This window comes from Haematobia irritans, chromosome 2 (assembly GCF_050003625.1).
Source record: "Haematobia irritans isolate KBUSLIRL chromosome 2, ASM5000362v1, whole genome shotgun sequence".
Lineage (NCBI taxonomy): Eukaryota > Metazoa > Arthropoda > Insecta > Diptera > Muscidae > Haematobia > Haematobia irritans.
This window is the reverse complement of record NC_134398.1, coordinates 121289676-121305666: the sequence shown is the minus strand read 5'-3', so window position 1 is coordinate 121305666 and position 15991 is coordinate 121289676. Positions and strand designations below refer to the sequence as shown.

The 15991-nt window shown below is 33.9% G+C and overlaps 1 protein-coding gene across 1 annotated transcript in view; it reads left to right on the top strand.

Annotated features, from left to right (window-relative positions):
• LOC142226136 (uncharacterized) overlaps positions 1–15762 on the top strand; it is a 53600-nt gene extending 37838 nt beyond the window's left edge. Inside the window, exons 4-9 of the mRNA XM_075296029.1 lie at positions 5369–5494; positions 5577–5721; positions 5820–5960; positions 11039–11261; positions 11365–11904; positions 13978–15762. Coding sequence (XP_075152144.1) covers positions 5369–5494; positions 5577–5721; positions 5820–5960; positions 11039–11261; positions 11365–11904; positions 13978–14558 — 1756 coding nt within the window. The 3' untranslated portion in view covers positions 14559–15762. The remainder of the gene's footprint in view (positions 1–5368; positions 5495–5576; positions 5722–5819; positions 5961–11038; positions 11262–11364; positions 11905–13977) is intronic.
• Positions 15763–15991: the final 229 nt, after the last annotated feature.

Below are 15991 nucleotides of genomic sequence, written 5' to 3'. Positions count from 1 at the left end.
AAGCCAATCCAACATGTCCAAAAAAAGAAATGCAGTAGAAAACATTTTCACCTTCCAATTACACCACTCCAGTATGTTGCCGTCGGCAACTGATTTACTGGAGATTGAATGCCATACAATGACATTCGATGGCCGTATGCTGCCTGTTTCCATTATTTTTGTTGTTTTCGTTCAGTCGTTTTGTTTTTAAATGCATATATCATCTGTGATGCGCATTTAGACTGATTGTCTGTACGAAGTACACATAGTGTACCGTAGTACATGTAATGATATAATGGCATTATTTATTAGCCTATCATTACCAGTTATTTTTATGGTGTATGGAAACGTGAAAATGTTGTCCAAAATGGTTGGGAAGACAGCTGTTTCGGATTTCCACATCCTCATCAGTTCCCTTTATTGGACGATCTACTTATCTCAATTATTAGACTATGTTGGTAAGTCATTCTTATATTGCAAAGAACGAGCTTAAGCCAATCCAACATGTCCAAAAAAAGAAATGCAGTAGAAAACATTTTCACCTTCCAATTACACCACTCCAGTATGTTGCCGTCGGCAACTGATTTACTGGAGATTGAATGCCATACAATGACATTCGATGGCCGTATGCTGCCTGTTTCCATTGTTTTTGTTGTTTTCGTTCAGTCGTTTTGTTTTTAAATGCATATATCATCTGTGATGCGCATTTAGACTGATTGTCTGTACGAAGTACACATAGTGTACCGTAGTACATGTAATGATATAATGGCATTATTTATTAGCCTATCATTACCAGTTATTTTTATGGTGTATGGAAACGTGAAAATGTTGTCCAAAATGGTTGGGAAGACAGCTGTTTCGGATTTCCACATCCTCATCAGTTCCCTTTATTGGACGATCTACTGATCTCAATTATTAGACTATGTTGGTAAGTCATTCTTATATTGCAAAGAACGAGCTTAAGCCAATCCAACATGTCCAAAAAAAGAAATGCAGTAGAAAACATTTTCACCTTCCAATTACACCACTCCAGTATGTTGCCGTCGGCAACTGATTTACTGGAGATTGAATGCCATACAATGACATTCGATTAGAGATGTGCACGTGACACGAAATTGTCGTGACTCACGAAAATTTTCGTGATTCGTGCGTGAGTCGTGAGTCACGCTCATGACAACAGCGTGAGTGTGCGTGAGCGTGATTAACAAACCAACATGTCGTGCGTGAGCGTGAGTCACGAAAATAATATCTTCGTGAGTGTGCGTGAGTAACGAATTACACTCACGAAAATATTTCTGCTCAACAACATAAAACGCTTAAGAGTTAAATTCAATAACAATTTTAGTGACACCTGGGATGTTAAGAGTTTAATAACACTCTCGATTTTAATAATGCTCATGTTTTCAGACACTTCGGGAAGGTAAATTAATCATAAAATTATTCGTGAGTCACGATATTTTTCGTGAATCACGATATTTTTCGTGAGTCACGATATTTTTCGTGAGTCACGGTATTTTTCGACGTTTTCGTGCGTGAGTGTGCGTGAGTACAAATTTTCTTTTCGTGAGTGTGCGTGAGCGTGAGTCCTACCAAAAAAGTTCGTGCGTGAGTGTGCGTGAGTATGATTTTTCAGTCGTGAGTGTGCGTGAGCGTGAGTAAAATATTACTCACGTGCACACCTCTACATTCGATGGCCGTATGCTGCCTGTTTCCATTGTTTTTGTTGTTTTCGTTCAGTCGTTTTGTTTTTAAATGCATATATCATCTGTGATGCGCATTTAGACTGATTGTCTGTACGAAGTACACATAGTGTACCGTAGTACATGTAATGATATAATGGCATTATTTATTAGCCTATCATTACCAGTTATTTTTATGGTGTATGGAAACGTGAAAATGTTGTCCAAAATGGTTGGGAAGACAGCTGTTTCGGATTTCCACATCCTCATCAGTTCCCTTTATTGGACGATCTACTGATCTCAATTATTAGACTATGTTGGTAAGTCATTCTTATATTGCAAAGAACGAGCTTAAGCCAATCCAACATGTCCAAAAAAAGAAATGCAGTAGAAAACATTTTCACCTTCCAATTACACCACTCCAGTATGTTGCCGTCGGCAACTGATTTACTGGAGATTGAATGCCATACAATGACATTCGATGGCCGTATGCTGCCTGTTTCCATTGTTTTTGTTGTTTTCGTTCAGTCGTTTTGTTTTTAAATGCATATATCATCTGTGATGCGCATTTAGACTGATTGTCTGTACGAAGTACACATAGTGTACCGTAGTACATGTAATGATATAATGGCATTATTTATTAGCCTATCATTACCAGTTATTTTTATGGTGTATGGAAACGTGAAAATGTTGTCCAAAATGGTTGGGAAGACAGCTGTTTCGGATTTCCACATCCTCATCAGTTCCCTTTATTGGACGATCTACTGATCTCAATTATTAGACTATGTTGGTAAGTCATTCTTATATTGCAAAGAACGAGCTTAAGCCAATCCAACATGTCCAAAAAAAGAAATGCAGTAGAAAACATTTTCACCTTCCAATTACACCACTCCAGTATGTTGCCGTCGGCAACTGATTTACTGGAGATTGAATGCCATACAATGACATTCGATGGCCGTATGCTGCCTGTTTCCATTGTTTTTGTTGTTTTCGTTCAGTCGTTTTGTTTTTAAATGCATATATCATCTGTGATGCGCATTTAGACTGATTGTCTGTACGAAGTACACATAGTGTACCGTAGTACATGTAATGATATAATGGCATTATTTATTAGCCTATCATTACCAGTTATTTTTATGGTGTATGGAAACGTGAAAATGTTGTCCAAAATGGTTGGGAAGACAGCTGTTTCGGATTTCCACATCCTCATCAGTTCCCTTTATTGGACGATCTACTGATCTCAATTATTAGACTATGTTGGTAAGTCATTCTTATATTGCAAAGAACGAGCTTAAGCCAATCCAACATGTCCAAAAAAAGAAATGCAGTAGAAAACATTTTCACCTTCCAATTACACCACTCCAGTATGTTGCCGTCGGCAACTGATTTACTGGAGATTGAATGCCATACAATGACATTCGATGGCCGTATGCTGCCTGTTTCCATTGTTTTTGTTGTTTTCGTTCAGTCGTTTTGTTTTTAAATGCATATATCATCTGTGATGCGCATTTAGACTGATTGTCTGTACGAAGTACACATAGTGTACCGTAGTACATGTAATGATATAATGGCATTATTTATTAGCCTATCATTACCAGTTATTTTTATGGTGTATGGAAACGTGAAAATGTTGTCCAAAATGGTTGGGAAGACAGCTGTTTCGGATTTCCACATCCTCATCAGTTCCCTTTATTGGACGATCTACTGATCTCAATTATTAGACTATGTTGGTAAGTCATTCTTATATTGCAAAGAACGAGCTTAAGCCAATCCAACATGTCCAAAAAAAAGAAATGCAGTAGAAAACATTTTCACCTTCCAATTACACCACTCCAGTATGTTGCCGTCGGCAACTGATTTACTGGAGATTGAATGCCATACAATGACATTCGATGGCCGTATGCTGCCTGTTTCCATTGTTTTTGTTGTTTTCGTTCAGTCGTTTTGTTTTTAAATGCATATATCATCTGTGATGCGCATTTAGACTGATTGTCTGTACGAAGTACACATAGTGTACCGTAGTACATGTAATGATATAATGGCATTATTTATTAGCCTATCATTACCAGTTATTTTTATGGTGTATGGAAACGTGAAAATGTTGTCCAAAATGGTTGGGAAGACAGCTGTTTCGGATTTCCACATCCTCATCAGTTCCCTTTATTGGACGATCTACTGATCTCAATTATTAGACTATGTTGGTAAGTCATTCTTATATTGCAAAGAACGAGCTTAAGCCAATCCAACATGTCCAAAAAAAGAAATGCAGTAGAAAACATTTTCACCTTCCAATTACACCACTCCAGTATGTTGCCGTCGGCAACTGATTTACTGGAGATTGAATGCCATACAATGACATTCGATGGCCGTATGCTGCCTGTTTCCATTGTTTTTCTACTGCATTTCTTTTTTTGGACATGTTGGATTGGCTTAAGCTCGTTCTTTGCAATATAAGAATGACTTACCAACATAGTCTAATAATTGAGATCAGTAGATCGTCCAATAAAGGGAACTGATGAGGATGTGGAAATCCGAAACAGCTGTCTTCCCAACCATTTTGGACAACATTTTCACGTTTCCATACACCATAAAAATAACTGGTAATGATAGGCTAATAAATAATGCCATTATATCATTACATGTACTACGGTACACTATGTGTACTTCGTACAGACAATCAGTCTAAATGCGCATCACAGATGATATATGCATTTAAAAACAAAACGACTGAACGAAAACAACAAAAACAATCGATACGGATTTTCTTTGAAAAACCTAACATAGTTTGGACCATGGTAAGGGTTGAGCCAGATAGAAACCAACTCATCGGCCAATTATAACAACAAAAAATAATTTCAATGGGGCCTAAAAGGGACATTTTTCACTATCCTTGATTCCAGATCTGAACAGCGAATTTATAATCTTACAAATCATCATTAAGCCCACCGTGGTGCAATCGATTCCTGCTTCGACCGAACACCAAATAGTTTTTCAGCGGTGGATTATCCCACCTCAGTAATGCTGTTGACATTTCTGAGGGTTTCAAAGCTTCTCTAAGTGGTTTCACTGCAATGTGGAACGCCGTTCGGAATCGGCTATTGTCATTGAGCTTAACATGGAATCGGGCAGCACTCAGTGATAAGAGAGAAGTTCACCAATGTGGTATCACAGTGGACTGAATAGTCTAAGTGAGCCTGATATATCGGGCTGCCACCTAACCTAAACCTAAACCTATCATTAAGCCCAACTTCACCCGTCAGCTCTTAAGATTAAACTACTTTTTTTATTTCCTACCAGTTCAATTTCACAGCAATAATGTTTCTCAAATTTTGGGACATTATTACATAAAACTTTTAAATATTACATAGTTGACTTTTTAAAAACCAAAATTCCTTTATATTTTTTAATAACAATACTATAATAGAATAGAAATACTTTTAATAGAAATACTTTACTCATTGCAAATGTTAATGGGCCTTATATGATTCAAAATGAAACAAGTTAAATTACTCTAACATCCTTACTAGCCGATCATGCTTACTCTATCCTAAAGAAAAAATAAAGGTAAACATGTCATACTTACAAATCTTGTCGCCATTTTTGTGCCTAGGATTGTTTGTGGCTCTGTGTGGTAATCTTCTTTTTTCCTAATTTATTGCATAGTGTTATGGCAAATAATTTTTTACCACATCTTTATTTCTCCAATTTAGACTACAAATAGATCCCATCATTTTCTATCGTGTTAAGATAGGAAGTTTGCTTTCTGGTACAGCAGCAGCTACCGCCTTTCTGCTTTTGACCTTAATCGTGCAAGGTATAAGGGCATTACTCAACAAGTGAGTATTATGACGATGGGGCAACAGTTCAGCAGCATTTATTTTTAGTTAATTTTCGGTTTTGCGACTTTTAATTTTCTAGATATGGCATTTTTGATAAATTTTATTGCTGCGCCAGTCGTAATAAGAAATCGCCAAGGGCTCGCCAAATCTACGCCATGTTGGATAGTATTGAAAGTTATAAGAGTCAACAATTGGAGCGTTTAAGAGAAAACTATGCACAGCAAGTAAATACAACGAAACTAATACTAATTTGCATACCTTCACATAAAAGTCTCATACTAATTATTAAAAAAATATTGATTGGATAATTCTTATTATGTAGGTTCATCGTATACGTGAAAATTGTACTCAGCAAGTGGAATGGATTCAAAGTAGTTACTCGTCTCAGGCAAAACATTTGAAAGAATTCCGTGATATGGGCTCAAATCATTTGACAGCGCTTAAGGATCAGTATTATGATCAGGTATATAGACAATTGTTTCAATGAAGATATGTATATATGTATGTGTACAAGTGGTGGAGCGTCATTAATACAACAGTCTAGATCAGTGCTGCCAGATGTGGCGATTTTATGTAATTTTGATGGATTTTGCTTAAATGCAATATATCGAAATTATATCATGACGATTTTTGAGCTCAAATCTCCGTTGATTTTGACTATTTTTGAAACGAGATATTTTTATTTAAAAGAAATTTAAAAAAATGAACAAGCGAAAAATGGAAAATACCAAAAGTATTGAATTGTTTACCTTAACCAATTATATACAAAATAGTTTTTTGTTATACAAACAATTTAATTACATTTGTGTTACGTTTCTTCAACATATTTTCCAGGACAAGAATATTATTATATTTACCTAAAGTATATATATTGAAAATGAAATGAATTACAAGTGACAAAACAAATAATCATGTGGTAACGGGCGTGTAAATTTAAATTAGAATTAAATCCATATGAATTGTTTTTAGCTACTTTTTTATTGTTGAAAATGGAATGTCATATGGGTTTAATTCTAATAACGCCATGCGTCAGATTAAGATTTTCTTCATTGTTTTAAACTAATTTCTTTCTTATGGTACGAATGTAACTAAACAAACTCAATGAAAAATTTAGATGTATTTTACAATATTCAAGAAAATGACGTTGGATATCATACTGGAAGAGCTTTATTTTTGCATCACGAAGGTACCGAATCGCAATCCGGGTAACTTAGCTTTATCCATTGTTATACAACAGACTAAAAATCAAGTCCAAAAAAATGAAGCCTTAAAATATACAGCAGCGTCTCTAGTGGATGATTGTAGTGACATACAACCAACATCAAACTCTTTCATCAACTAAAAGTATCTGTTAACGGGACCATCGGTAGCACAGTGGAAGTGCGTTAGTCTTGCATGACGATGGTGGCGGGGTGGGAAAACAAACCCAAAAGAGGGGAGATATAATGCTTCACTACCACCAACAAGTGGAGAACAGCCACTAGTGGCGAATAGAGGCGAAACTCAACTAATACCTATATACTTTAATCCATCAACAAAACAGTTACTAATCTAAAACCGGATAATATAAATAGCGATATTAAAACAGGCTCCCATGATAATCGGTTGCAATGAAATCGGAGCAAAATCACCATAAACTTAAGGTTTATCACATCAGCTTCCCAAAGCTACAACAACAACAACCTGTTAATTAACAGGTCAGCTGCATTGAAACAGGAGCTAAATCATCTGGAATTAACTGTTGCTATCCTATTTTCACCAAGCTGGTACACCATCCGCCATCACTAACCAGCAGTGCCACTAGTGGAGATTAGTGTCGAAAACGCAATTAACACCCATTCCCTCTCACAAAATAGCTGCTAATAAAAAAAAATCTGGATAATATAAATAGTGATGTAAAAACAGACACCCACGATAATCGGCTACGATGAAGCCGGAGCGAAGTCAACATGAACTTAAGGATTATCAACTTCTTCAAGCTGCTATAACAACAACCATCCACAGTCCAAATATCGTCGATTTCAATCACTGAATACGTTTAAACCCCATTCTCTTATTTCTTTTGTTTTTTAATCAATTCGTTCATATAACTGTACACCACAATTGCAAATTTGGGAGTAACTATGCCAGCAAATGTAATATTTTCTTGGATATGCATCCCTTTTCACCACCATTGTTATGTTTTCATTTAGTAATCCTCTTCCTTTGTTGTATTGTGTGTTGCAACCGCAGTCTAAAATAAATCAACCGCGATCCCAAACATATTTATTCAAAACTCTCCAAATTATTTAAAAATTCCTAATTATTCATTATTTGGAATGATTCAACATTTGTAACAACATTTGTACATCGTTGTCCATGTTCCACTCAAAAGGTGGGTATTAAGTTCGAATTTAGGCGCTAAAATCGTAATTTTTTCACGATTACTTTTCTTTAATAATCCATTTTTAGGAATACAAACTTTGTGAAAATTTGCTTTGGGCTATTTCCCATCAAGTTATAATAAAATCTGCAACAAATATGTATAATTTTATGCCTTTTTTAGCTGATTTAGTTTTCACTTTAGTGAAAAAACGACGATTTTAGCGGCTAAACTCGAACTTAATACCCACCTAAAAGGTAAAAAAGTACATTAGCTTTATTTTTGTTTAGTCTTGAAAAAGTTTTACTTGATTACACTTTATTGAAAGGTAAAGCGAATCTTTAATAATATTTGTCTAGTGCTGCCTTTTTTATTTAGCATACTTTAAACTCTAGCAACCAACTTTTTGGATACAAATAAAAACTTATTCTAGTGTATTAATCTATTATTAGTAAACCGATGTGTCGATGACACACACTTTGGCTTGCAGCTATACTAGTGTATGTATATGGTAATCCAGAAGCATTAATGCCCAGCAAAACCTAGGTAACCACATCTCATTACAATTACATTACATTAAAGCTGTCATTACACGTTGCATTACATTGCGGCGAGTTATAATGACTAACTTGTAATGACAAAAATAAATACTTCTCGGTAATTTTCGAATTGTTATTCTCAAATTTTTAGGCAGTTGTAGTTAACGAATTAATAAAATAGAATAAATGATGGTACCATTAGGTATAATTATTCACATAATCGAGCACTTATATTTTTCCGTTAAGAAATTTTTATCACAAATATTTCATTATAATTGTGTTTAGTGACATTATCATATTATGTTTTAAATAAATGCTTTCTTATACGTCATTCACATTACACTTCCAAAATGCGCTTAAACTAAATTTCAAATGCCATTAGCCTTATAAAAAAAGAGACTTAAAATCCACTTTTAGTAGATTTCGAACCTTATGTGAATTGGCTATTGGATATATTATAACGTAATTCACGAATCCAACTCACTTAAACAACCTACATTTATTTCTATTTTAAGTGTGAAATTAAATTGCGTGTAATCTTATTGAGATTATTTATTAGATTTTTTGTTTATTTATACAATATTCGTGTCTATTCAAGTAGTTCTCCTATTACAGCATCACTCGCCATATTTTGATCCATTGTAATCGGCGATATAAATCAATATTTTCGAGATTTGGATGTCTGAGACAATAAGTGGCTATTTTGCAAGCTTTGGCGTATCTACGATTAAGTCATTACATATTAGGTGATTATATGCTTTAAATGCACTACTTATTTTATGACCGAAAGTATGCCTGGGGAGAAGTACTTTCCTTCTAGGACATATGTACGTATGTAAATGTAATCCGAAGCGATGCCAATTAATAAGTGGTTATTAATTTTTAAATAGGCTTAAATACAAGATTACCGGGTAATGAGAGTTTTTGCTGGGTGAAGTAAAATGTGTGCACTTTTTCCCCATTTTCCCTTAATTTGACCCTTTTAGGTTCTTTTGTAAAAAAAATGGCAAGAAAAGGTTTCGAAATCTGTTTTGAAGAAAAAAATAACAGATTTACAAATCAAATCAAATTATATAGTAAATTTCGAAGAGAAAACGGACGATTGATTTTTAAATACCTTGTGAAAACATAATAGAGTTTCTTAATGGAAATCTAAATTTTTCAAATCTAGGAAGTCAACATCGATACTTTTGATACTTTTTGTTTACATATAAACTATTTAAGTTTTAACTCAAATTCTTGTTAGTTTGAACATGTTGTGTCTTAGAGGTTTTTCTTCACTCAATTGTATTTAAATACTGATTTTTTCCTCTTTTTCATTTTTATCGATTGTCACCAAACATACTAGTGAGAAACCCTTTACAATTCCGATTTTTATATTTGTTCTGTTTTTGTATATCAAACGAAATCCCAGTCGAAAGAAAAGCAGTCACCCGAATTCGAATCAATTTAGGTTTATCTATTTTTGAAAGTTCGTTGTATGAGAATACATTGACTATCGAAAATAAATGTGACTGTGGCCTGAGTATTCATCAAATTTTTACAATTTTTTTTTACTTTTTTTCCTGACTCATATCGTATCCGTTCGTTTCCTACTCGACAAGAAAATAAGTGACTTGCTTTACAAAATATAGGAACCAAATCAATATTCTTTCCTTTGAAAGATGGCTCTCGTTCAATATACAGAAACAGGACAATTAATTTATTACATTTGTTTGTACATACTATCCTTATACAAAGTGATGCAAAACACACAAAAAAATCATAAAGAACTAAAAAGTTGCCAAGGTGTATTCACTATTTAATTTATTCGATAAATACTACATCATTTTAATATCATTTCTATAGCTCCATGATGTCATGTTAAACCGAATGTCGAATGTAAGAAACTTTTACAAATATTCTACTTACAAATATAGTACTCCGATTCTCACCAAAATAAAAAAACAAAAAACAAAACGATGGGAGAATTTTTGAGAAACTGTTCAATTTCACCGCTAATAACTAAATGATTTAATCGTTTGTTCTTATAGTTGTTGCATTGTTGATTTCATAGCGTCGACGTGTAAGTACATAAATATTCCATAGCTCATGCTTATAACGTGATCCATAGAAGAAACTGTGTGTGGGTTTTTGAGTAATGTTGGAAAACGTTGCTGTATTTGTGTGTTAGCTATTTCAATTGTTGAATGCAGGACCTTGGAAGGATTTCTTGTTGAATTCTTCGTAAATATCACATTGCCGTAGCTCTCGTGTGCCCAAGTTATTGACAAATGGAACATTTTCTAACTGAATGTCGCAGTTCATATCATCAGTCCTCCTTTGTTTGGTGATGGCTTCAATGGCAAAGGATGAAAGAAAATTTGCAAATAAGTAAAATGCAGCGTGAAATTCTTTCTGCGTCCAAAATGGAATGAAACATAACTAATTTCATCAATATGAACAATTTGTTACGATTTATTTTTTTTTTTTTTTTTGTAAAATTTATATTCGAATGGTGATCAGTATTAATTCAACGATGATTTTAAATAATCCATGTCGCTCTCGCCACTGTCATGTATTCTGTCTAACGTAATTGATGATTTTGCAGCTATGATGAATATTTTGAGAATTATTTGTGAATTTTCTTATGTGATCTAGGTGAAAAAGGTTCGTGAATATTCCACCGGTCAATTGAATTGGGTACGCGAAAATTATGTCTTCCAACGCAATAAAATACGCAAATTCAGCGCTCATCAGGTTTTGCGTCTACGCGAAGGTTACAAATATCAACAGCAGACATTGAATAAAGTTCTTGAGAATTTACCCAGTTTCTATTTTGAAAATTGTCGTGGGCGTGGCGAAGAAGACTATGCTGAAGGAGGTAATGTTTCATGAACCTAAGTATACTCCCCTCCATATACAAATGAGTGGGCCAATAAATGACCAATTCGCCTTCTAATCTGTGTGTGTTATTACTTTTGCAGATATTGACATTTATTTTAAATCGAAAATGGCTGTAAATGATCCAAATCAACTTAGCCATCATCATGTTCCCTGTCTATACTCTGCATTCAATGCCAAGGATGTCAAAGATCTACAAAAACTCAAATCGCGATTGATGGCCAATAGTTCCACAAGTAAAGCTTCCATATATTATACACCACCGGAAGAAGAACACAGACGTTCGCAATTGAATTTACAAACATCTCCAATACATATAAACTACATAAACGAGAATCTCGATCATGGCAAATACGAATTGGAAAATTTCAAATTCAAACCACAACCATTTTTGATCAATTCCCCATCACAATTCAAAGAAGAGAGTCCAACTACCTACAATAATTTAGCCAGCAATTTGAATGATTTAACCGATGAGACAGCATTGGCATTGTGTCATTTGAAAATAACAGCAGATCATCCAGCCGGTGCTGGCAGCATCGAAGATAATCATTATGTAACTACATTGGTGGATAAGTTCTTGCCAGATGGAAAACTTCAAAGACACTCGGCTTATTATGAAGGTAAGCAATCCATGTAAATGAACATCGTTGGTCGAAATCTGTGGAGTTAGAAGCAGAAAAGAAACAAGAAGATCTTAATAATTTATTACTCGTGTAGATGGACAGTAGGGCAACAGTGTGTGTAGTTCATGATTGGTGCTAGCAAGGTCATAATAAGTTTAAGCACATATTGAAGAACAAAACGGACGTATCCTAGATAATCGAAGGTCATCTACCATAGCGATCGAGTAAGGAGGTAGAGTACATGGGTTATTTTCTGCCCCTTCATACATTGAATGCTATAATGTTGGCGTTTTCAGGAGACATACTAAAAGTTCCCCTGAAATAGATAGAGTAAAAGATGCATTTTAAGTGCTATAGAAACATTTTTCAAAAGAAAAACACATTAAATTCAAAAAATTAAGTTTGTTTTTTAATCGATAGTACGGTCCACATAGTTTAATGTTTGAAGATATTTTCTTGCAAATGTTGACCGCGACTGCGCCTCAAAAAGTCCATCCGCTTGGTCAACTTTTTGCAAACACATTTCGGCCGCTATTTCACGTTTAAATGCTTAAATGTTGTTTTCCTATGCTTCCATTGAAGCGAGATTGTCTGTATGTATGGACATGAGCTTTAACATAGCTCCACAAAAAATAGCTAGGCAAGTGCCAATTGACTGCTCCCGAACGTGAAATAAAATATTCACCGAACTCGTCTCTCAATAACTCCTTTGTTACGCGTACTGTGTGGCGTTTGACTCCGTCTTGAAACTACATATCATATCTTGCATTTTAACCACTCACCATTCACAGTTTGACGAAGTACGGTCCAATGGTTCTATCAGTCTATCAGCCGTACCAAGCTGTGATTTTTCTGGATGCATTGTTAGCCTTTTCAATGCTTCTGGCTGATCTTCACTCCAAAATCGACAATTTTGCTTGTTTACCTACATCCCAGCAAAAAAAGCGTCGCCAAAAAGTAGTGAAGATGTTCCTTTTGGATCTGGAAGTGGTACGAAAGTGGCGCAGAAGGGACGAATTTAACACGGGCTTGTCATATGACGGATGTCCAGCATTTCAAATGCCGTTGCACTGAATTTGCAGCACTTCCTAAGGTGTGATCCGAATTTGGATGTAAATTAAAAAATTTTGCAATAATTTGCCAAATAAATAATTTTTATAAATTTTTATGATTTTTAAAGCATTGTATCGCTTTTCTGAAAAGTTTGACATCAAATATTTTCAAAAATTGGCATTTTATTAATCCTCACTCTGTTTTTGACCTATTTGAAACAGAAAAAGTTAAAATTTCCTTTCAAAAATATGATAAAAGCGAGTTACAAAAAATTCAATTAAAAGAGCTTCCTGAGTAGTTAAAATAAAGAACATCTTTAGGAGAACATTTTTGAAAGTGCTTTTAAACTTGTGCACTTCCATTTTTTTTGCTGAGATATTGAGTAAAAAATGAACTCAAAGCTTAAAAACGAAGAAGCGCAAAAGACGAATTTTTATAACCAAATTCAATCAATTGCAAGCGTTATTCGTTTGTAAAAGCACTTCCATTTTTTTTGCTGAGATATTGAGTAAAAAATGAACTCAAAGCTTAAAAACGAAGAAGCGCAAAAGACGAATTTTTATAACCAAATTCAATCAATTGCAAGCGTTATTCGTTTGTAAAACGATTTATGTTAAAGCCCGCAATTTAAATTATCGACCGAACTGAAGATGTTTGACAGTGAAACAAAACGTTCGTCAGCTGATAACATCAGTATTGCCAAAAAGGTAATAGCTAAAAAATCATCCTTTAGTTCCTTGTATTTAGAAATTCATATATTCTACAATTCTGAAGTATGGCTGCTTAGCTTTTCCGCATTTGCGTCAATGACATAAGGCATTTTCCAATTTTCTCGATATTCTCTTTTTGTGTGAGTACAGGCAACTAACTATGCCCTTTAATATTGATTTTAGAAACCAACTATTCCCAATTACCGAAGGTGATTCAACCTAAGGTGATTGATATTTTCGGCACGTTCAACAGCATAACTATAAATAAATGCTTAAAATGTTTAGACCTTTACCAATTGTTTTTCAGATAATGTACCTGCCGATAGTAATATGGAACTAAATGAAATTGGCGATTTCAAGGATACCAACGATGTGAAAAATTCCAAATCCTGCCCAGCTATTTACAAAATCTCGAAACAGCGCGATGGTACCACACTACACGAGCTGCTTACCGAAGACCTCAAAAAGGGATTGCGTCTAAACGCTCCCACAAATGTAGAAGAACAGGAGAGCGAAACACCGCTGCACCATAAACCAATTATTGAAGATAAGATTAATATTATTTTAGATGAAAATGGTAAATCCACAATTTTTAATGCTATAACAAAAGACAACACTAGATTAGCAGAGAGTCCCGACTCAGCAACAGCGGTCGCCAATAGATTTCTAAATAGCTCCACAAACATTTTAGAAGCCACGAAGCTGACTGCTGCACCAAACTTAGCCTATGATTCACTCAGTTCAGGCTTTGCCAGTTCCAATAATGCAGATGACAACTCTGAATCCCAAACAACATCTTCCTCTTGTTCCTCTTCATTTTTACCATCCTCATCGTCATCATCCGGCAACTCTTCGTGTCCCACAAATGCCCCTTCCTCGCCTTGTTAAAGATTAGTGTAGCTATATATATATTTTTTTTTAATTTAGAATTTCTGTTTTAGTAAAATTCTATTTTTCCCCTCCCCTGTCCTGCCATCTGGCTTTTTTCTCATTTAAACTTTTACATAAAAAAACTATCCGTTCAAAAGTTAAGAAGAAAAATTCTCTGTTTTGTTTTGTTCGATTTTTCATGTAGTAGTAATATAAGCAAAACAACCAGAAATTGTAGAATTTTTAAAATCATTGAAAAATAAAGTAAAATTATTAAAACAAACATATATTTATTGTGTAGTGCATACACTTACATATAATTCTACATTATTTCAAAATTTGTATATGATGACCCAGATATTCCATAAAAGTTAATCATCACTTATTAAAAACTCATTTAACGAGCAGAGTAAGTTGTTTTTGAAAACAGAAGAAGAAGAAGAAATTATGAAAAACTATCTATGGTTTTCCTTCCATATGAATTACCGTAATCGTCGTAATTTTCTTTTGTATATGAAAATTTTTACTATTGCAGAAAAATTTTATGACGCCAAATGTGAACGGGTTATTTATTTTGAAAATCACAGATTTCAACCTTCATTCAAAATCCTAACATATATCCTCTCATATCCATATCCTCAATATCCCCACCCGCAAAACAACATTAATACACCATGAAAAATGCTTGTTATAGTAGATTTTTAATAAACATTTAAATTTTACAAAAAAAAAAAGAAAGAGACAATGTTTAAATAACTACAACATACAATTTTAAAACGCCCTTTCGAAAACAATGCTCTAATACACAGTATATAAATATATTCTGAAAATTATATATAGTATATATGTATATCATTTTGGATTATTTATGTAGAGCAAAATAAAAAGAAAACAGTTTTTAACAAAAAAAAAGTAAAATTAATAACAAAGAGATATTCATATAAAACAAAACCTCATCATTTATACTCTTCTTATCCATTTCTGTTTTAACATACAGAAGAGTCAGTAGCGCATTCTGTGAGTTTATATAGACAAAAATTACTCTATCAAATGGAAAACTAAACAAATCATATATTAATGAATAAAACAAAAACTACAAAAACGTGAAAACATGATATACAGCATAAATGCATACAACAAAAAGAAAACTGTGTCTGATAAATGAAATTTAAACAATAAAATGGAATGATTATTACACACTACTTACCATCAAATAAATTAATTTGTTTGTGTTTTATTTATTTTATTATAGCAAAAAAATCTATATAGTTGTATCATCGATATCGTGAGTAACAATATGTTAGGTTATGTTGAAATCGACTTTAATGAATTGATGTCCACATATACCACTATAGCTCCATTGGGAATCCTCGAGAAAATTTTCTCATATTCTTCTTCGTGATCTTCTTTAAAGTTGCTCAAGAGCTTCCATTTATCTGTTTTCTTTAATG